Genomic DNA, 14475 nt, shown 5'->3' on the forward strand with positions numbered 1-14475 from the left:
AGCAAAATATTTTAGTAAATTTACATTGTTAACTAATGAAACAGAACTTGACTTTCTTGAAAGTATATTAAATTGTTCCAATATGGATTTAGTTATCAATTTATATAATTATGTTAAAAAATGTTTGGAAATAAGAAATAAACTAAAACAGTGGCTACAAGCAAATAATAATTATAATTAATAAATAATGAAAAAATAAGTAAATTTGTTATCTGTGTTTATGTGGGTAATAAGTTGGAATTTATTTTTTTCTTTAAAAGTGATTTATGTCTGCACTTCGAACTGTTCTCTATCTAATATGTAATCTATTAATCTATAATATCAACAACGTTATGAAATATTTCTGTTCTTAAGTTAAACTACGAAAAAAAAGAAGGAAAATTTAGTTTAAATAAATGTATTTATGTATATTTATGATGGATAAATAACTTTGTTTTATCAAAAAAAAAGGAAAAGAAACGCATATTATTAATTCTTATTCGTTTATTTTATTTCTGTTTTTATTTTTTATTACTGTTTAATAACTGAACTCTTGCTGTAAAATTGTATTTTAAAAGCAATAAATAAATTTCAATTTCAATTTCAATATTTCTCAGGCATCTATTTTTAGCAAAAGCTTTATTTTTCTAGAATTCTGCCTGTTAGACAATTCCACTTTGTTCAAGATTGTTTTTCTTGTTTCAATATTAATATGAGCAACTTATTGAAGACTAAATTAGCTTCTACTTCCTGTTCCTGCAAAAGAGAGGGAAGGAATAAGAACGTATCCAATTTCCTAATTTAAAATTTCATCGGAAATATGCTGTTCCAAATCCCTAGGATATGCAAACTGTTTTATTCTGAAAAAAAAAAAGCCTTCGGGCAGTTTTATTTTTGATCTGGACACATTATGGTTAATTCAGACTTTTTGTTCATATAATAATTACTTTTCCTAATACTATTAGTGTTTTTTTTTAAAAAAAATTATTGATATTCACAACTGCAAATACCACTATAAAATACGATCTTTATATATGCGATTGTAACCTTGGGCTGCCTTGAATGGGATTAATTCATTCATGAATAGAATTGGGCAGTTACAAGTTCAGGGCGGTGTCATCGACACCGTCTTAGTGTGATTTCTGGGGCGATCATGTGAGAGAATAAGAGTATTAGTGCTCATGGATTAGAGTAAGCTTGGAGTTTGCTTCTGTTGTAGAGGAATGTAGCATCTGTATGGAGATGAGAGGAATATTGAGATCAGTGTATAATGTAAGGTTGGGTACATAATCATAGTATGATCATCCGATGGTATGATGAGAGGATTGGTACTTTGGTTAGAGTTGGTGGGTTTGATTCGGTTCAGATTGAAACGTTTTGCTGTCATGAATACTTCTCTTAGGTCCAAATACATTGGGGCTATCCTAGTTAGTTAACGGAGTATATTCAGATTTAGTAAACCCACATTTTAGTTCATAACCATCATGTACATTCTTTCATTGCGCAGATATACAGACTTTATGGAGTATTTTAGGAAAATTTGGTTTTCGTCTTAAATTAAGACCGGCATCTTTGTACTGAATCAAGCGATTATATTTCTAAAACTGGAATAAAACAATACGAAGTGAGATAATGGTCAGTGAAATGGCCAATCAAAAAACATTGGGAAATTATGAAAATTCTCGTAAGTCTGTATCCATTTTTCCTTTTTTTTCCCAGTTAAGACCTGAGAAATCTTGTTCATCCTAAATCGAGTGAAAGCTTTTCTTTAAAGAAAATCGAATGAATCATACTCTTTGGCACAGAGTTCTCAATAAAATAAGATTAAAATGAGATCGTGGTTTGTGACTTTAATATAACTTTAAAGCAAGTAACTACAATTTATTTATTTATTTAATACATTAATTTGGATTTAATAGTTTTATAAAATCCACAGCCAACTTTAAAACAGAATAAAATAACTATGCATCCGGTAAACCATATACTTGATTAAAGTTTATTGTTTTAGTTTCAGGCTCTAAACCAGGTAATTGAAAATTATCATCGTCAACTTGTACAGTTGTTGGTGTTTCCGGTTCTTCTGAAGTAGCGGAAGCTGACATTGATGCTTTGCCTAGAGGCTTCTTTCTTTCTTCTCTCAGCTTACTTAGACCTTCTGGAGATAAGTCCAGCTCATCCGCTTTAGGCGGCAATGGTACCTAGGCAGAGAAATGTTTATAAGATAGGAATTTTAGGAAATATTCAGGTGTGTGTTGAATTCTTTTATTAGCTTGAACAACGTCATAAAAAAGTCTGCTTACATTATTTTCAAATATTACAATTTATTTACAAAACATTTACGTGTGAATTTAAATTAGAGATTTGCAAGAGTTTAGACAAGATAGTTGCGATAGTGGAATTACAGCGTAATGCATTTTTCTTAAACATCTATTACTCAGTTAGCATCCTATTGATCACGTTAACTGAAAAAAATCTCAGCATACGAAATGTAGGTAAATTTTACTCCAGTATCTGGTCACTTCCCAGTAATTGAAAGCTTCCTTAAATGGCAGTTAGCTACGTGGTGTAGTATCTGAAAATTTCTCTCAGATTCTGCAGGCACCGTTACGTCTTAAACTTTTTTTTTTCTTTTTTTTATGGCAGATGCCATTCTGTTCAACTATGTCCAGAAACAAAAAGAATGTTTCCCAGTATTTGTCATACTTACGGTGACCATTCGTACTGTTTTTGGCAGGGCAGTACTGTTTTTTAATACGCTGTCCTTTTTTTTTTAAGCATAAATGTCCTGTTTTCTATTTATTTGTACTGTTTTGCACTGTAATTTAAATTATACTCAATGTAATTAATGAAAATACGAATATTTTTCTAAGATTTATATATGATTTTGTTAAGATCTGACCTTCATATTGTGAAAATTAGATATATTTGTATTTTACTTGTCGTTAGTATAGTTTTAAAGAATGTGACATTAAAACCAAATCTGATGTAATTTTAAAAGCCTGACTATTTTTTCTATTTACAAGAGTTACTATTTACATTTTGTTACCAATTAATAAGTGTATAGTGCAAGTAGTCGCTCAGTTTCGGCTGTATATGGGCCATATTATATGGCCATTGTTTTGTAATAACCGATCTCGAGTTAATAAACGTATTAATATTTTTTATAGGTTTTTTTTTTTGCTCCTTGTCCAGTTTTTTGATACAAAAATAATGGTCACCGTAGTCATACTCCAAGGCATTGCTTAAGACGCGGTCTGTAATATTGCCCATGATTATATAACTAGGATTATTAAATGGAATGGCCGCTCCATTTCTAACCAGTGCCTAGAAACTTCATCAAAATGGATTGCCACATTGGATACATTAAAATGATCACTATTTATACAATGGAGTATTTTAGATTGTATCAAAACCAGTGCAAAAATTGTGAATTTATTTTTTTGATTTTGGAGAAGTTCAATGGTGGGTAGTTTCGAGCGTTCTCCATTTTGAGCCTATAGTATCAGAATAAAAGTATAGTATCGTTCCCAGCACCTCTCATAAAACAATATCATATTGTAATGTTTTTCCCAAAAAAACTTTCCTTACACAACTAGTGCCTGCCACTAGTTATTTTAATAATATGTGGGTTTGATTAAATAATAAAACTCGCTAAAGTTGTAAGAAATAACCTGATTTATTAACACGTTAACATTACTCACATTAACATTTACTAGCAACTAACGCTATTCATTACAGTCACCATTTACAACAGTCACAACAGTTTACTGTTACTTACTCACTTCGTAACGCCACAAAACTGTTCCCCGACTGACCACTGGTCCGCACTGCACCGAATTGCACTAGTCTCAGCTGCACTAACACAGCTCTACTCATCAACTGTCTAATTGCCCAACTAGCTACCACTGAAGCACTCCGCAACACTGACTCTCCAAGACTAACTAATAAACTTGACTAATAACTATAAACTCTAATAACTCCTTAAAACTTGCTTAAAAACTCAATTGAAAACTGACTTCTCCAGCTGTGTCGGCCTCCTTTTAACTGCGTGCCTCCCTCCAACTGGGACTGCCCTCCTCCAACTCTCTGAGCATAAGTTTCCACGCCCTCCTGACGTTCATTGGCTGGAGAAAACATACTGCCACCACCTCAGCTGTGAGCCGCCTCCTCCCATTCTCCGTCTCTCTCCAACTCCGTCTGTCTCACTCTCACCTGTCAATCACTGGCTGGGAAACACATATGCCACCACCCCAACTGAGGCCTTTCTCTTAGCTGGCTTTTACACAGGTCACTAACTCCTTGAACAATCTAGCCCTTTCCTTTCTAGTTCAGGTATAGACCGGCCCTTTTGTCTACACAGTGGTGGCCTGTTACCGGCTTTAGTCGCTTAACCCCTAGAACAATCTAGGCCTTTCTTTTCTGCCACAAGTAGATACCGCCCCTTTTGTTTATGCAGTGGCGGCCTGTTACTGACTTTAATCGTTCAACCTCTAGAACAATCTAGGCCTTTCTTCTCCGCCCAGGTCAACTAACTTCGTTACAATACTTTTCAAGGCTACTAGAAAGTATACTTGCTTTCCAGTTTGGAACTTCTAACTCCAAACGCCTGCAGACACTACAGTCAAAAATCCTACGGAAAATCCTGAATGCTCCTTCCTACATCTCTAACCTTACAATACACACCGACCTTCACATCCCTTTCGTCACTGACCTAATAAAGTCTCGCTACCGTAAATTTCACAGCCTCCTAGCTCTCCATCCTAATCCTCTTGTCCAACAACTCTCCTCTCTAAACCTTCCAGACAATCCTCCTCGTCGACTGAAGCGAAAATGGCCTAGAGATCTGTTGTGATTAAATCATTGTGAAGGAGTTTCGCCAGTTGGTGATTGCTCCAACCATGACTTTTCAAGAGAACTGAACCAATAAGATCAGATTTACTTGGTACAACAATTGTTGCAGTTGTAAATATAAAAATAAAGTGAAAAAAAAAAACAAATACCCAACTTATTTGGTTAATTATTAATATCTATAATTAATCGATAAGGATTAGTTTGAAGAGGGAACAGGATTAAGCTGAAATTAAATTTAAATCTGCTCATGGATAATCTGCAATCAAAACGATTAACAAAGAGTATGGACGAAGGTTTTACAGTTATGACGGCCAATATAATTATTGAGCCTCTCTCGCTTGAATAAAGTAATTTATACAAATTTAAATTTTAGATTGGAAATGATTAGAAGCATTTTCGGTTCTCTAAAATCAGAGCGCTTACCCTCGACCTCACGTTCGCTCCACTCCTCTCACTCACACACTCTCATTCTGCACTTAAGTAATTCTAATCGATGAAAAATTAAAGAATCACTCGAGCAGGGGTTCTATAGAACACAGCATACTTGTAAAGTAGACCCTTATAAAGGTGGTTGTCACTACAAAACCACCTTACTGGTACTATGTTAGTGGTTAGTTTCCAGTTTTTCCTTAGTTTCTTTACAATGTTTTTCCTAAATAGGTCGATCTTCGTAGTAACAACTGTACTCAACCTTAACAGAGGTGATCATCACCCCAAAACAACCTTATTCTGACCAAACTAGCTATTAGTTTTCAGTTTTCCTTCGTTTCTTTAAATCGTATTTCATAAATTGGTCAATCTTAGTTGTAACAACTACACTCGACCTTAATAGCGGCGATCATCACCCGAAAACAACTTTATTCAGACCAAACTAGCTATTAATTTCCAATTTTTCCTTCGTTTCTTTACATTGTTTTTCCTAAATAGGTCGATCTTAGTTGTAACAAGTACATTCGACCTACATCGAGGTGATCATCACCCCAAAACAACCTTATTCTGACCAAACTAGCTATTAGTTTCCAATTTTTCCTTCGTTTCTTTACATTGTTTTTCCTAAATAGGTCGATCCTAGTTGTAACAAGTACATTCGACCTACATCGAGGTGATCATCACCCCAAAACAACCTTATTCTGACCAAACTAGCTATTTGTTTCGAGTTTTTCCATCGTTTCTTTACACCGTATTTCCTAAATAGGTCGATCTTAGTTGCAACAACTATACTCGACCTTAATAGTGGTGTTCATCACCCCAAAACAACCTTATTCTGACCAATCTAGCTGTTAGTTTCCAGTTTTTCCTTCGTTTCTTTACATCGTTTTTCCTAAATAGGTCGATCTTAGTTGTAACAACTACATTCGACCTTCATCGAAGTGCTCATCATCCCAAAACAACCGTTTTGATCCAAACTAGCTACTAGTTTCCAGTTTTTCCTTCGTTTTTGCACAGTTTTCATATAGTTTTTCCTCATTAAGTAGATCTTAAGTTGTATCTTTTATTCAGTTTATTCTATCCCTTTCAAATACATTTAAGTAACTATATTTACCCTTAAATAATAAGCAGGATCGTCTTTAGTCTTCGGCATCAGATAGCATGCAGCTTGTGAGTCTAATGTTTGAACAACTGGACACGGCATTACTGTTGTCGCTTTGGGCAGATTGTAGGCGTAGACGAATGTGGGTATTGGTTCTGGTTGAAGCTGAGGATTCACACTAATGTAGCAAGGTGTTCTTGGATCAGTAGTCTGCATGATATAGCACTCATCAGCGGGACCACACCAGGTGATAGGTAGTGAGAAGCAAAAAAGTATCTGGGAAAATTGAAGAATTTTAATATAAAAAAAACAAAAATCGGTTTGATATCGGGAAAGCGGTTAGTGATGCAATGGACATGAGCGTTACGACGGGGGGGGGGTGAAATTAAAGATGAAAAAATAGTGCAGTTTAGGAATTTTCTTTTAACTTGCGATTCTATTGGTTCATTTAACTCTTCCTTACCAAATTATTGATACAGGATTGTGCATTACATTTTCTTGTGCCATAATAAAAGAAAATCTAACGCCTCTCACAGATCTATTTGTGTGTTTAGGATCTATCGTGTATACACGTCCAACCAAATCTCTATTACGGTGCGTTCTACGTTTATCCTCTTTGTGAAAAATATAAAATTGTCATTAACTATACAAACTCGAAATTTTAATAAAATACAATAAGAATATTATTTGGTGGGATGTTTCCTTTATCTTACCTAATAGAACTGCAGTGGGAGCCAGCCAAATGGATAAGTGGTTGCTACATGTTTGGTCTCCGCATTAGAGATTGGGGAATTACGCACACAAATAGAAGCTCTCAACCCTTGTGCAATGCCGTTTTTTTTACCTTAGATAGAGATTCAAGACCTCAGTACGAGCTGATTTCATTTTGCACAGACTTCAAAGAGCTCTTTTCTTCCTTGTAAAATCTCTTGTGCGTCCCTAGTTAACTAGAGCAATGCAAGATGTGAAGCAGTGCAAGATTTTGAATGAGCACAGAATGCTCTGTAATCTGTAAGCCCCAGAGAGATTGCAGAAAAAGACGCTTGCAGTGACTATTACGACTGTTGTAACCTTCTGGTTGTTTTTGCCCTGCGTTCTGCCACGTGTATACACGTCATTGTCTGATTTTAATTCCGCACACTGTGGGGGGGGGGGGGTTATTAGAACTAAATTCCACGCTTAACTGGTAAAGCTAAAAAGATTCTATTTTTTTAAATTTAACTACCTTACTAACCAATACAAAAATTACAATTTTAAATCGTTAGCAATTTTTTCAAAGTTACATTGAAGTAGCTAGTTTTTTTTTCCCTGTACCAGCTTGCTTTAATATTAAATCACTTTGATGCTATGGTAGAAGAGGGGTAATAAATATCGTTTTCCCCTTTATTTTATAAAAGCTTGAAGTAAAGGTGTAAGAAGATGAAGGAGAAAGTTAGGGAACAGTTTACAAGATAAAGTGGCAAGTTATTGAGCAGTGATTTCCCCATAAACGGGTAAGACTGGAGCCAGGAACGCTGCTGCCTCTCTATAGGGTCGTATATTTAAGTGCAAATATGCACTTAAGGAAGGTACAAGGATGTCTGGCACAGCTGCTCTTCAATCACGGCACTGCCAACTTTCTGAACTGATGGCTTCACATATTTCCCTTCATTATATATTCGTTGATAGGAAACTAAATCGCATTACAGCATTACACTTCTAAGGCTTCTTCTACAACTTTTTATTTTTTTATATATAAATATTACATGCTTATGAAGTACATTGAAGCTCTATTTTATTACTACAAAAAAAAAAAGCCTTACAATCGCGCCTTATTTTTAAAACTGAGCGTTTCCCGGAAGTAATGATTTAGCGCGCAAACAGTTTGATAGTTCCTGTCACCTTTTTCAAATCAACTCCTAGGCAACTCCTAGTTTCCTCTCTTATATTCCCCCATTTCGACTATGGTTGCTTAGTGTATGGCCGGTCTTTCTGGTGATATTGAAGCTAAGCTCAAGCATCCTTTGAAAAATCTTTCCTGATACGCGCTACATCATTCTAGAACTCCTTACCTTCATCTGTCCGCCATGCTCCTACCCTTTCCATCAGTTGGTGTTCAGGTTTTGAGGGGACATGCGAATTTGCGAACCATTGTTTTTAAATGCGACCTCACCCAGTCGCCAATTTGCGCTGGATGTGGTGAATTCAATGAGACTGTGCGGCACTTTGTAGAGGTGTGCCCCAGTTTATTCTAAAACTAGGATTTCTCGCGCTTCGGGAGGTTTAATGTTTCCCCGACAGGTGATTCTGGCATCTGGTAATCTTTACCAGAACTTTCTTGGTTTATTCCAGTGCACTGTGGCGATTGAGTCGCCATGCTCCCTAGAGTCCTGGTCACTACTTTATTAGTTTACTGTTTTGCTATCCGGAAACTCTTAGACGAATTTATTGGTCTTGAAGCCCCGGTGTCTCTTATGAAATGAGGGGTGGGCGGGGAACAATGGATTGTCTGCGTTCCTTCCCCTTTTTGGTGGAACCGCCCTTCTAATACAATCTAATCTAATCTACCCTTTCCATCTTTAATCCCTTCTGTTCAATTATCTCCTTTCTATCCAGCTTCCTCCGAAATAATAATTGATTCCATTTATTTCCTTAATTTTAATTCTTATTTTTTTGTAAATACTTGCCTATTTTTTGTATAAAAATATATAAAATACAGGCCAAATCAATCCTCCAAACTGTATATGTTTTTATTCTTAAGGGACAATAGTCCCAGGATAATTAATTCATTTTTATTCATACATTATCATGATTTCGTGAACGGTAACCATCCAGTGATAACAGCCGTAGTAGGCTCTTAAGACTCGAGAGTGCCCTCACTGCCTAAGATGGACGGCACGGCAAGCGGCGCTTGAAACGTGTGGGAAGAATTGCAGAAAGCTTGTGGAATAAGTGGATTTTTGAATGGGGAGAGAGAACTGTTTGGAATCGACTTTGATTTTTGGCAGAAACGAAGGGGGAAAGTTTTCAAGTGGGTAAAACAGTGCATTAACTATGGTGGAAAGAATTAAGTATTAAAATCTAGGAGTTTAAAAATAAGTAAGAAGCCCCGGGATTGCAGGAAGAGATGGGCGTATGAATGGTCCGCAACATATTTTTTTAACAACAACTTTTTTCTACCCTCTAAAAAGTTTTATTTTTTGTTTATGTTTTATTTAAAATATAAAGGATGTTTTCCAAATTAATTTTCAGGGATCTTGATAAAAACATTTTCTGTAGTCGTCCCTGAAATATATTTTTTAATATCATAAAAAGGATTAATTACTTAAAACGTAAAAAAAAACAAAAAAAATTTACGCAGATTTATGAAAGAATTACATATTTGTTTATTTCAGTTGGTAAAAACATCTACGTTTGAACAAACAAAATCAAAAGCTGGGAAAGTATTTGTAAAATGTAGGTGCTTGTAGCCGAGCGGTTAAGATACTAGACCCGCAAAGCTAAGATGTATTGTTGGTTTAGTGGGTTCGATTCCCTGTCTAGAGGCTTTGGATTTTATTTAATGGTTAATATGAGAAATTTATAGTAAAGTATGTCAGGCGGTTATAGGCTAGACCCGCAATGCTAAGATGTATTGTTGGTTTAGTGGGTTCGATTCCGGGTCTTAGGCCTTGTATTTTATTTAAAGGTTAATATGATAAATTTTACAGTAAAGTATGTTTGCTAGTCGCCTCCGTCCACGGCACTTAATTGGTAGTTGGACGTAAAGCCTGCCTAAAAAAATAGCCAATTACTTTACTTTACTTAAAATGTAAAAAGACGTTACACTCGATTTCACTCTGAATTCTATTTTTTCCTTGGTATCAAGTTCTCCTAAGGACCTTGGTTGCCCTCTTCAGCACTCCTCTTTCATCAAAGTTACGGCTTCTCCATATTCTTGCCTACAGAATATTAATATACTCTTCGGCATCGTTTAGCCATCTGATTCTCGGTGTTTGCTTCTTCAGAACTCAAAATTCCTTCATTCATACAATTTGCCCTAAACATTTTAAGTTTTCTTCTTCACAAATCGTCCAAAATCCTCTCCATGGCCCAATCACTTAATCTGTGCGAATTTAACTCTCTTTTAATCGACCAAAGATTTTATCTGAAGATCTCTTTCAACCATCCGTTCATCACATTTTGCGACCAACAACGACACGTTGACCTGTAAAGGGCTACTTCTGTTTAGATGGGTTATGTCCGTTTTTTTTTTTTTTTTTTTTTTGCTTTTTGTTAGGTTAAACTCGTTAGTTAAATGACTTTTATTTCTGGCTTCAAAATCCATAAATAACATTGGTACACTAATACTGAAAGTTTTGGCACTTCACGCGGGAGTGCGTTGGGTTTCCAGAAAGCTATATCCGCAAAAACCACAGGTAAATGCTTATACATTCAGGGTAAATCAAGAATAAAGGAAACCATAGATACATCACGATTGGAACGACAAACATGACTTTAATTGAAAGAACATAAAAATGAAATAAGACAAAAGCCACGGTTTTTTCTGTGAGAAGCGAGAGACGGTGACCCACCGCATATCTTGCAGAAAGCGAGTAATTATTAAAGAAAACAAAGGCTCGGATTTTCCATGTAAAGAAGGCAGACAGACTTGGCAAAGAGACAGCATCCACCGGAGGCAGTATCTTTTCCCAATTGGATGTTACAAATAAATTAATTAAAGAAATCAAAAATGCTTTGACCTTTGGTCTTAAAAAAGAGAAACGCCCTGGATTCAGCTTTTCATACTAACTTTTCCAACACGATGTGGCTCATTTCTATTGACCAACAGAAAAGAGCCATACAAGTATCGTCCTCTCCAGCTCTAAGGATATTAGTTGGGGGGTGTATCTCTCAGGACAGCCACCTGGTCAAAGTTAAAGGGCTGACCTAGTTCTGAAAGCCCAGTAGACGCCAAAAATAATCCTTTCCTGACGCCCTAAATTTAATTAACAACCAAAAACGAAGTTAGGTTTGCAAAGCCAGTGCGAGCACCATCACATTCCGTTGGTAACATAGCTTTCAATTGCGTCATGCATCCTAGAGCCTCAATTTTATATTTACAAACAACAAAATTGTGTTTACGCTAGACGATTTTTTTGTTCCCTATAACAAAATCTACCGACTTTTTTGTTCTATCTTTTAGAGGACTAATAAAAGTATTATTCAGAGTTGAAGTAGGTGCGGGTGTTGATAAAATGGATATGAAACATTGGTTTGTAATTCGGAGATCCCCAGTTAGAATCTCGCGAGTAGCTGCTTTTGATTGGTTAGAAAAAAATGTTGATAGCAAAGTATGTGCTTGCGCCCTTGTTCACCACACCTAATTGGTACTTGAACGGTAAGCTCCGCTTTAAAAAGTTGGCAATTACTTTAAGTACTTTTAGAGGTAAAGTAAAATTTTTTCTTAAACACATGTACAAACTACCGCAGGGGGTCACTGTTGCTTGCAGCTTGCCTGGGTGTTGCAATCCCACGGGTTCCTAGCACAGTACTCTTTGCACTTACACAGTACAATAGGGACACAATTCACTATATTCACGTAAACAAGCACCCCAAGGCACACACACTTCATCCAAGGGCTATCTTCCCTTGGAAGAGATCCTCCATTGTTTCAGGAGTTAAGCGAAGGGCCAACAACCCTAATCTGCAAAACCTTAAGATTTCCCGAACCTTTAATTGGAAAATTAAGAAGGCTAAGGTCTTTTTGGGCTGTTATGCCAAGAAAGAAAGTTTCGAATCCAGAGAATGAATCTTAAAAAAATGGAAACTACAATATTTGCTAGTTTATCTAGAAATTCCTTATTTTCTACACCTAACATTCTATTTCTAAGCCAGGCATACATTGTACACATTAGATCGGCTAGTTTTAGTTGCAGAGTTTTAGAAAAAAGGGAAAAATAGGAAATCTTAGCTAGTTTTACAGGAATTTCCTTATTCTCTGTATCTAACATTCTATTTCTTAACCAGCCATACATTGTACACATTAGGTCGGCTAGTTTTGGATGCAGAGTTTTAGAAAAAAGGGAAAAATAGGAAATCTTAGCTAGTTTTACAGGAATTTCCTTATTTTCTACACCTAACATTCTATTTCTAAGCCAGGCATACATTGTACACATTAGATCGGCTAGTTTTAGATGCAGAGTTTTAGAAAAAAGGGAAAAATAGGAAATCTTAGCTAGTTTTACAGGAATTTCCTTATTTTCTACACCTAACATTCTATTTCTAAGCCAGGCATACATTGTACACATTAGATCGGCTAGTTTTAGTTGCAGAGTTTTAGAAAAAAGGGAAAAATAGGAAATCTTAGCTAGTTTTACAGGAATTTCCTTATTCTCTGTATCTAACATTCTATTTCTTAACCAGCCATACATTGTACACATTAGGTCGGCTAGTTTTGGATGCAGAGTTTTAGAAAAAAGGGAAAAATAGGAAATCTTAGCTAGTTTTACAGGAATTTCCTTATTTTCTACACCTAACATTCTATTTCTAAGCCAGGCATACATTGTACACATTAGATCGGCTAGTTTTAGATGCAGAGTTTTAGAAAAAAGGGAAAAATAGGAAATCTTAGCTAGTTTTACAGGAATTTCCTTATTTTCTACACCTAACATTCTATTTCTAAGCCAGGCATACATTGTACACATTAGATCGGCTAGTTTTAGATGCAGAGTTTTAGAAAAAAGGGAAAAATAGGAAATCTTAGTTAGTTTTACAGGAATTTCCTTATTTTCTACACCTAACATTCTATTTCTAAGCCAGGCATACATTGTACACATTAGATCGGCTAGTTTTAGATGCAGAGTTTTAGAAAAAAGGGAAAAATAGGAAATCTTAGCTAGTTTTACAGGAATTTCCTTATTCTCTGTATCTAACATTCTATTTCTAAACCAGCCATACATTGTACACATTAGGTCGGCTAGTTTTGGATGCAGAGTTTTAGAAAAAAGGGAAAAATAGGAAATCTTAGTTAGTTTTACAGGAATTTCCTTATTCTCTGTATCTAACATTCTATTTCTAAACCAGCCATACATTGTACACATTAGGTCGGCTAGTTTTGGATGCAGAGTTTTAGAAAAAAGGGAAAAATAGGAAATCTTAGCTAGTTTTACAGGAATTTCCTTATTCTCTGTATCTAACATTCTATTTCTAAACCAGCCATACATTGTACACATTAGGTCGGCTAGTTTTGGATGCAGAGTTTTAGAAAAAAGGGAAAAATAGGAAATCTTAGTTAGTTTTACAGGAATTTCCTTATTTTATGTTTCTAACATTCTATTTCTAAGCCAGGCATACATTGTACACATTAGGTCGGCTAGTTTTGGATGCAGAGTTTTAGAAAAAAGGGAAAAGTAGGAAATCTTAGTTAGTTTTACAGGAATTTCCTTATTTTATGTATCTAACATTCTATTTCTAAACCAGCCATACATTGTACACATTAGGTCGGCTAGTTTTGGATGCAGAGTTTTAGAAAAAAGGGAAAAATAGGAAATCTTAGCTAGTTTTACAGGAATTTCCTTATTCTCTGTATCTAACATTCTATTTCTAAACCAGCCATACATTGTACACATTAGGTCGGCTAGTTTTGGATGCAGAGTTTTAGAAAAAAGGGAAAAATAGGAAATCTTAGTTAGTTTTACAGGAATTTCCTTATTCTCTGTATCTAACATTCTATTTCTAAGCCAGGCATACATTGTACACATTAGGTCGGCTAGTTTTGGATGCAGAGTTTTAGAAAAAAGGGAAAAATAGGAAATCTTAGTTAGTTTTACAGGAATTTCCTTATTCTCTGTATCTAACATTCTATTTCTAAGCCAGGCATACATTGTACACATTAGGTCGTCTAGTTTTGGATGCAGAGTTTTAGAAAAAAGGGAAAAATAGGAAATCTTAGTTAGTTTTACAGGAATTTCCTTATTCTCTGTATCTAACATTCTATTTCTAAACCAGCCATACATTGTACACATTAGGTCGGCTAGTTTTGGATGCAGAGTTTTAGAAAAAAGGGAAAAATAGGAAATCTTAGTTAGTTTTACAGGAATTTCCTTATTTTATGTTTCTAACATTCTATTTCTAAGCCAGGCATACATTGTACA

The 14475-nt window shown here is 35.4% G+C and overlaps 1 protein-coding gene across 2 annotated transcripts; it reads right to left on the reverse strand.

Annotated features, from left to right (window-relative positions):
- Window positions 1–1412: 1412 nt before the first annotated feature.
- On the reverse strand, window positions 1413–12338 carry LOC141456831 (uncharacterized). Of its 2 annotated transcripts, XM_074133125.1 has the most exons (3): window positions 11133–12338; window positions 6374–6637; window positions 1413–2177 (listed from the first exon to the last, which is right to left on the reverse strand). In XM_074133125.1, the coding sequence occupies exons 2-3, from the start codon at window positions 6575–6577 to the stop codon at window positions 1941–1943; spliced, it is 441 nt and encodes a 146-aa protein (XP_073989226.1). In that variant the 5' UTR covers window positions 6578–6637; window positions 11133–12338; the 3' UTR covers window positions 1413–1940. The 2 variants fall into 2 exon arrangements, with proteins under 2 accessions (XP_073989226.1, XP_073989224.1); XM_074133123.1 differs by having other exon boundaries at window positions 6374–12338.
- Between the last annotated feature and the right edge of the window lie 2137 nt (window positions 12339–14475).

Source organism: Rhodnius prolixus, unplaced genomic scaffold (assembly GCF_049639745.1).
Source record: "Rhodnius prolixus isolate KJV_2025 unplaced genomic scaffold, Rpr scaffold_10, whole genome shotgun sequence".
NCBI lineage: Eukaryota > Metazoa > Arthropoda > Insecta > Hemiptera > Reduviidae > Rhodnius > Rhodnius prolixus.

Excerpts from the sequence above, each read along its gene's own strand:
- LOC141456831 (XM_074133125.1), bottom strand. The coding sequence starts at position 6,577 with ATGCAGACTACTGATCCAAGAACACCTTGCTACATTAGTGTGAATCCT. Across the intron at positions 2,178-6,373 it reads ATCCTGCTTATTATTTAAGG|GTACCATTGCCGCCTAAAGC; the intron begins GTAAATATAGTT and ends TTCTCTGCCTAG.